At 63.2% G+C, this 8055-nt stretch overlaps 1 protein-coding gene across 2 annotated transcripts in view; it reads right to left on the reverse strand.

Moving 5' to 3' along the window:
• The window catches only part of LHX6 (LIM homeobox 6), a 17440-nt gene extending 9776 nt beyond the window's left edge, over window positions 1-7664 (reverse strand). Inside the window, exons 1-5 of one of the 2 annotated variants that reach the window (XM_021543659.3) lie at window positions 7588-7664; window positions 6922-7062; window positions 6445-6627; window positions 6247-6368; window positions 643-863 (exon numbers count right to left, since the gene is read on the reverse strand). In XM_021543659.3, the coding sequence (XP_021399334.1) occupies window positions 643-863; window positions 6247-6368; window positions 6445-6627; window positions 6922-7062; window positions 7588-7662 (742 nt within the window). In that variant the 5' untranslated portion in view covers window positions 7663-7664. The remainder of the gene's footprint in view (window positions 1-642; window positions 864-6246; window positions 6369-6444; window positions 6628-6921; window positions 7063-7587) is intronic. The other variant, XM_021543661.3, reaches the window with a different exon arrangement.
• Between the last annotated feature and the right edge of the window lie 391 nt (window positions 7665-8055).

Below are 8055 nucleotides of genomic sequence, written 5' to 3' on the forward strand. Positions count from 1 at the left end.
ACACGGTAAACTGAACCATATTATTTTCCTGTCAGGTTGTTAATGGTTTCCACATGCTGCATGGGCCTGGACATGGCGTGTCACTCCCCGTGCCCACCATGTGCTGAAGTACTTTCCACCACAGGACAGGCCTTGGCACCGCCCGGCCTCCCTGAGCACCACTCTGGACTAACCCCACAAATTTGTTCATCTGAGCATCTCCCTGGGCACTGCCATGCAGGAGGATGGGGAAGGGACAGGAGCTGCAGTGACCCCGGGGCCAGCGCTGTCCAGCTGGGAGCGGCACGGCCCCAGATGGGCAGGGCGGGTGGAAAATGATGGGAAGGTTTTGTCCAATCGCCAATCCCACCTTCTACATTTACGACTCACAGCCTCAAATCCCAGCGGCTTCCTCGCGCTCCGCACTCCAGCCTGCGCACGACCAGGCACTTGTCCCTGGCAGTGCCCACGGCACACAGGCCTGCCACGAGCCACAGGTGCTGCCAGCACATCAGCCACCCCGTGAGCCCTCTGCCAGCCCAGCGCCTTGTGCTCAAGCCCCCCCAGGACCACCCATCACCCCTTTTTGGCGATGACAGAGCTGACCCCAGTGAGGCCCTGCCCGGTTCCCGGGGTGAGGCCGTGCCCGCTGGCGCTCCGTACCGTTCTCTGCCGCTCGCTTGAGGTTCTCTATCATGGTGTCGTAGTGGATCCGGCACAGCACCTTCTCCTCCACCAGGCCAAACTCCTCGCCGGTGGAGAGCTGCCGCTTGCAGGAGAAGCAGGCGAAGCAGGCCAGGTGGTAGGCGTTGCCCCGCGCCCGCCGCACCCAGTCGCTGGCGTAGATCTGCCTGCCACAGCGGGCACACTTGGTACCGAACCGGCTGCGGAGGAGAAGAGGCAGGTGAGGGCAGGCAGGAGAGGACAGGCAGGGCAGGACAGGCAGCACCATGCCATGTGCAGGTGCTGCTGCTGACCCCGTTGCTCACCCCGACCACCCCGACTCCCACAACACCCCTGCACGCAGACATGCAACGGGGCCGCCCCAGCGGTGCCTGTGCCATGGCAGCAGTGGGCTGGAACCCGTTGCAGCCCTGCGGTGCCAGACGCGGCCGAGGGGCCGAGGTGACGCAGCGCCGTGAATCAGCTTCCAAGCCTGTGGGTTTTGTATTTTGATAACAGCCAGTGTGACACTCGGATGGAAACTGTGTCAGAGCTGGTTCTCTCCCGCTGCCATAAATCAAACCATGTGTGTTCTCCTCACACGTACAGGCACACACATCTGCTTTTTCCCCCGTGGAGGAGGTCTCCTCACTGCGAGAGGATGATGACTGTGCTGCAGTGAGCCGTGCTGGAAGGTAGCTCAGCACAGTCAAGAGGCAACAAGACAGCCAGGAGCCCCTCACCAGGTGATTGTGTGGTCAAGGGCAGGTGATTCACAGGGAGCAGCAGATGTGGCCCCCATGGCCCTGAACCCCCAGATCAGTGTCTGACACGAGGTGCCAAGCATGGCCTTGGTTCGATATCTGCATTTCCGTATTACTGCTGCTTAAAATAATAAATGCAATGAGCAGCAGCAAGAGCATCAGTAGAGAAGGGAGCATCTCCTCTGCCACCCCAGAGGTGGTACTGGCTCCAACAGAGTCAATGCACTTCCCCACACAGCTCCAGCACTGCCACTGTCACCTCAAGCTCCCGAGGGCTCCTGCCAGCCCCTCACCATGGTGGGAAGCAGAGCCACTGGCAGCCCTGCCCCAGCAGCTCCAGCATCTCTCAGGGCAGGCACAAAACAACGACAAGAAACGACCACAGCGAGAGACGGGAGAGACCCCACAGCACAAACCCTTTGGTTCAGTGGCCAGAGCAGCCCCAAGCTCTGTGGACAGGCAGAGGCAGGGCCCAGGCCACCAAGGCCAGTGTGCTGCCCATGCCCAACCCCACACCGAGGAACTGCTGCCCACCATGAGCCCAGCAAGATGTGGAAATACTGTCTTGTGCTAGGATTACTAATAGAAAAACTATTTGGGAGGAAAAGAAGGGTCTAAATTTTTCTGCCTGACCATAGCTGACCAAAAAAAAAAAAAAAAGAGGACATTTCTGTGCTGAAATTATACAGAGACTTAGCTAAGAGACTTCACTAATTTACTTCAGATGGGAACATTGTAAACTGACTTTGTGCCAGCTCGTTTATATAAACGCACAAACAAAAGAACTGTATTAATTTTTTATTTAGAAATAAAGATCATTCCTGTAAATTGAATTACTTTGAACAATGTGCTATGTAAACAGTCGTCCTTGCTGAACAGTATCAAGCGAGGGGCAGGCGTACGGAGCTAATGGCACGTGGTGATCGCCGCTCCCCGCTCCAATCCCAGCCCAGGGGGGGAGCACAGCCCGGGCACGGGGAAACTGAGGCATGGCACAGAAAAGGTCACACATCCCCATCACACATAGCTGGGGTCTGAGGAGACACCCAGGCATCTCCTGAGGACCAGGTTGGCAGCAGTGCCCAGGGGTGTGGACAGGGTTTGCCGAAAGGCGCGGGGGCTCGTGTGGCCGTGGCAGCAGCTCAGGCAGAGGCTGATGCCGCTGTCCCTGCAGGGCCACGCCACGAGCAGAACCTGCAGAGAGCCTGGGGCACGGCAGCAACGCAGGCACGGGGCTGCACCGCCTGCGGCAGCAGCAACGCTGCCGCTGTGCCTGCGGCTCTCGCAGAGACAGGGCTGGGGCCAGGCACCAGCACCCACTGCCACCCCACAGAGACTGTCACTGCAGGGACCACCACTGCCAGGGACACGGGAACGGGGAGAGAAATGCCTGCAAGAAATCCGCCCCGACCACCAGCACCACAAATAACAGCTCAAACGCCGCACAGGACTGAGCTCAGAGCTCGCAGGGCAGTGAGAGCCCTACGAGCCCCATCTGCTCAGGGCAGTGGAGCCCCAGGAGAGGAGCTCCACAGGACTCCTGCCACCTGCCTGGCAGGGACAGAATGGGAACGGGGACAGGGCATGTAGCAATAGACACAGAGTATTTGTCCAAGCCCAGAACTGTGGCACCAACTACAGCATCACCAAACACTACCAGAGCCATGAGCTCATGCCCTGCATGCATGGTTTGTGGTCAGGTGAGCAGATGCTCTCCCCAAAGTTAACTCTGGGAGACAGAAACCAACAACAACGTTACCAGGAAGGACTCATCCCAGAGAGTCATCCCAGGAAGACTCATCCCACCTCCCCCAGGGGCAGCCACATCATCTGGGGTGCAGGAAGAGCAGAGGCGGGAGGACACCCTGGTGCATCCTGTCTCTCCCACGCTGCTTGTACCCAGGTACCACAGCTCCCTCAGCCCTCCTGTCCATCCCTGCCGGTGGGGAAAGGGCAAGGGGCACCCAGCCCGGGGGCCACGCACAGCTCCAAACACTCCTGTCCCCTCCTGGGTCACTCTGTAAGAAGCCTCTAGCACAGCCCTCAGAGGCAGCTGCAGCTCACAGCTGCCCAGGCTCAGAGCAGAGCAGCAGCGGTGCCTCAGCGAGGATGTGCACGCTGCGCCGCTGCGATGCTGAGCCGGAGCATCATCCCGGCAGGATGTGACCTCTGGGATGAAGGCCACCTGAGCCACAGCCAGGCCAGCAACCCCAGGGTCGCATGCCTGCAGGCTGCCCACCGAGGGCACAGCAGGAATCACACCAGGATCGTGCTGGGCCTCCGGGTGACCGGAGCCGCGGGAGCTTGGCTGTGAGCAGCCCTTGCATGGCTGGGAACACGGTGTTCTGCTCCATGAGCTCCAATTTGAATTGGTTCTCCTTGGAGCGCTGGAGCCTTAGATGCCAAATGTAATTATTTGACAAGACACAGGAAACAGCAGCATTTGCTCAAAAATGCACATGAGGCCATGGAGTCACAGCAGAGCCAGCACCTACACAGCTCCTCATGGGGACAGAGAAGGGACACCTGGACAGAGCAGGCCTAACCACACTCACCGTGGGCAGTGAGGCTGTGACATGACAGCCCCGTGCCTAACAGCCTTCATCCTCAGCATCCCCCGACAGCCCTGGTGTCAGAGGAATCAGCTTTGCAGCAACAGAGCATCCGTGTGACCCGTGCAGAGCATCTCACTGCCCCTTCGCCTGCCTTGGCTCCGAGGACCAAACAGGTTAAGATGGGCTTTCTGCTTTGCTTTAAAAAAAACCCCACACATTTAATCTGCCTCAAATAATAAATACAATTTTCAAAATCTATCCTGAACATCAGGTATAGCCCATGCCACGCACCAGGTTCCACTGGCTGGAGTGAGATTCCAGCCGGGATTCTCCCAGGGCTGGTGGGTGCAGGAGGTGGCCGAGAGAGTGGGCAACGAGGCGACTTTGTCAGGGGTAGCGGGAGGGATCGCAGCCGTGCTGAGGGCTCCCGGCCGCACACCGGCACCGACGGCGGTGGCTCAGCCCGGCGGGCTCCGCCGCGGGAGGCGGCGGCGGGAGCGACCCCCGAGCACCGCAGCGGGGCCGGCCCGGGGCTCGGCCGGGGCCGCAGCGATCCCCGCGGGGTCGGGGGCAGCGAGGCAGCCCCGCACCCGCCGGGCTCCGAGCGCCGCCGCTGCCGTCGCTCAGAGATTCATAAAAAAAAAAAAAAAAGAAAAGAAAAAGAAAGGGAAAAAAAGAAAAAACCAACCAAAAAAAATCTCTCCAAACCCCCACCTTTCTTTGCAAAAGACAAGTGCGGAGCGCGGGCTGGAAGCCCCCGCGCCCCCCGAACGAGTGCCGCAGGAACCGGGAGCGTCCTGCGGCGGCTTCCGCGATTTTCGTTTTATTTCCCTTGGCCCCGCCGGTGCCGGCGGGCAGAGCCTGGCTGCTCCCAGCGGGGAGGGGGGTCGGAGCTTCTTGGACTGGGGGTCGCGAAACAGATTTATTTTAACATTGTTATTTGCCATATTTGCTGAAAGGTCATTTCGAGATCCTGGCGCTACTTTAAAACCGCCTATGGAAAGGTACGCTCTTAAAAACAAATCAAAAGGAAACTAAACATCAACGGCACCAGAACGGTGATGAATGAAAACGCTCCAAGTGCTCCAAAACAGCACCGCGGCCCCGGGACCCCCTTGTGCCTTTCTGTGTTGAGTGGGGAAAATTTCGCTGAAATCACCGAAAATTACGGTTTGAAAATAATAACAACAAAACCAATAATAATAGTAACAACAACAACAAAAAACCATCACAGGGCAGGACGCAGAGCACCGCAGCCTCGGGACTGACCCGATTCTCCGAGCCCCGCACCCGCCTCCGCGAGCCCCGCACTCCCGGCGGCACCGCACCGAGCCCGGCGGGGCAGGGGCTGAGCTGCAGGAAATCGGGCAATCGCAGACCCTTTGATAAAAAACACCGGAGGAATCTCTGAGGTGCCCCCCGAACTCCCCTGCGCGCTGTCGTCGGGGCAACCCCGAGCTCTGCGGCGGCCGGAGGATGCTCCGAGCCCCCCGCGCCCCGCCGGGGTCATTCCCATTTCCTGCCCGCCATTCCCCTTCCTCCCGGGTCAAGCAGCATTCCCTCATCCTGGTAGGATGGGGAAAGTCAGAGCGGGGCTTCCAATGTTTAGTTAAACCCCGGCGACGAGCTCAGAATACTCGGTCCCTCGCGCGAGTCAAACTGGGGGAAAATTAGTGGTTTAAGGTTTAGAACAGAAAGCCTTTCGAAGCCAGAACATTCTGTCTGCGGGACAGGCTGTCCCGCGTGTGCGGGTCCGGACCGAGCCCCGGGCCGCCGCCGAGCCCCGGCCGGCCGCAGCTGCCGCCGGTCGCTCGTTTCCGTTCCGTAACGCGCTCCCGCCGCGGACGCTCCGGCCATTGCGGGCCCACAGCGCTGACAGGGGCTCCCCGAAAGCCGCCGGGCACCGCAGGCTGGCAGCACCTTTTTACTCTCCGGCAGGAGCCGGGACGAGGCCGTTCGAGCCCCGTTTCCCCGCCGCGGGGCCATCCCCGCCACGCCGCACCCCCGGAGCCGGGCGCTGTCGCCGCCGAGCCGGGGGAGCAGGGGCTCGGGGCGGCCCGCACAGCCCGGTCAGAGGGCAGGAATCCCTCCGAGCGGTTGTGCAGTCGCACCCCAAACTCCCTTCCTTCCTTTCTCCTCGTTTCCCGAGGGTCGTCTCCCACCCGCTGCTCCAGAGAGCCCGGCGGGCTTTCCAAACCTTCCCCACGGCAGCGCCCGAGCGGCCCCGACCCCGCGGCGGCCGGCGAGGGCCGAGCCCCCCGGAGCGGCCCCGGCCCGGTCCCTACCTGAAGTAGTCCATCTTGCAGAAGATCTCCTTGTTCTTGATGTAGCAGCTGTGCTGCTGGCGCAGCGAGGTGCGGCACACGGAGCACTCCAGGCACCGGACGTGCCAGATGAGGTTGTTCACCTGCGGCAGAGAAGGGGCTGAGACCCGGGACCACCCGCCGCCCCCCGCCGCCCCCGCCGCCCTCCGCCCCGCTCACCTTCAGCAGGTACCGGTCGAGGATCTCCAGCCCGCAGCTGGAGCAGACGTTTTTGCCGGCCGACGGCGTGGAGGAGGAGGAGGATGGCGGGGAGCAGACGGACGGCGTGGAAGGGGTGCTGGGCGCTGAGCGGGCGTCCTCCTTCTCCAGGGCTCCAGGCAGAGGCTCCCCGTCGGGCTGCGACTGCGGGCAGAGCCGCCGCGGGGCCGTCAGCCGGGGCCCCGCCGTTCCCCGCAGCACCGAAGCGCAGCGTCCCGCCGGGTCCCCGCAGTCCTCGGCATCCCCGGCCCGACGGGTACGCACGAAGCCCTGACATCCCCGGCGGGACCGCGTAATCCCCGGTCCCGCGTCCGCACAGCCCCCGGCCCAGCGGATCCCGGCGGGTCCCCACAGCTCCCGGCACCCCGGCCCAGTGCGGCCCCGCATCCCCGGCCCGGCGGGTCCCGGCTGGAACCCGCAACCCCCGGCCCCGCTTACCATGGCGCGGGAGTGCGGGTCCAGACAGCGGGCGCTCCCCTTGGGCAGCGGCTCCGGCGGCATCACCTTGATGGAGAGAGCGGGAGAGGGAGGCTGCGGCTCCATGCGCCGGGCGAGCGCGGGGCACTCTATATAAACCGCCTCAAAACAATAAATAAGAACTTTCTAGTGGCCATTTAAATCCTTTGCAACAAAAGCTGCGTCTCTTTAATGAAGCAATTTGAATGTGGATTGAATTCTCCCCCTGCCTGCACTTAACCCGGGCCTCTTGAAGTAATCGCTCGGTTCCCATGCGAGCCAAGGCGCTGAAAAACCCCCCAAACTACCTGCAATTAGAAATTGCCGTAAATGCCCGAGATAAGAGGTACCAGAGTGTCAATTCCGGCTGTCAATCAGGGAATCCATCAGGCCACCCAAAGAATTGCAAATTTGATTTTTTTAATGGTAGTAATTAAAAATCGAAATTCTTCCCCCTCTCCCTCCGCCGAGCACAAAACGCCCCAGAAAACGCCGGGATGGAAAAATCCACCCCTCTGGCGCGGAAGGCAGCGAGCGGCCCCGGCCCCGGCCCGGCCCCAGCCCCGGTACCGGCCGCCGCGGGGAGCCCGGCCCCGCTCCAGCCCCGCTCCCGGCCCCGACGGCAGCGGCGGCGGCGGCGGCGCTCACCTTGCCCGCCTGGGCGCCGGCCGGGGCGCGGCGGCCAGGGCCCCGGGGCTGCCCGCCCCCATGGCTCCGGTGCATGGGGCGGGCGCGCCCCGCTCCGCCCGCCGCCGCCGCGCTCCGTGCCCGCGGGCGGCGCGTCCCGCGGCCGCGGCAGGAAGGGCGGGGAGCCGGGCGGGGAACCGCGCCGGCCCCGCTCCCCCGCCGGGGGCGGCCGCGGGCCGGGCAGGAAACGGCGCCCCCCCGCCGCGCCCCGGGGGCCGCCCGCCCCGCCGGGCCCCGCTACCTGCGGCGGCGGCACCGGCGGCGGCACCGCCCGCGGGCGCGGCGCGGAGGGGGCAGCGCGGTCCGGCTCGTCCCGGTCCTCCCCCGCCGCTGCCCGCCCCGACGGGGCGCACGGGCCGGGCCGGCCCCGCAGCCCCCCTCCGATCGCGGCAGCGGCGATCGCGCCCACCGCCGCGGCGTCTGGCCGCC

Source organism: Lonchura striata, chromosome 22 (assembly GCF_046129695.1).
Source record: "Lonchura striata isolate bLonStr1 chromosome 22, bLonStr1.mat, whole genome shotgun sequence".
Classification (NCBI taxonomy): Eukaryota; Metazoa; Chordata; class Aves; order Passeriformes; family Estrildidae; genus Lonchura; species Lonchura striata.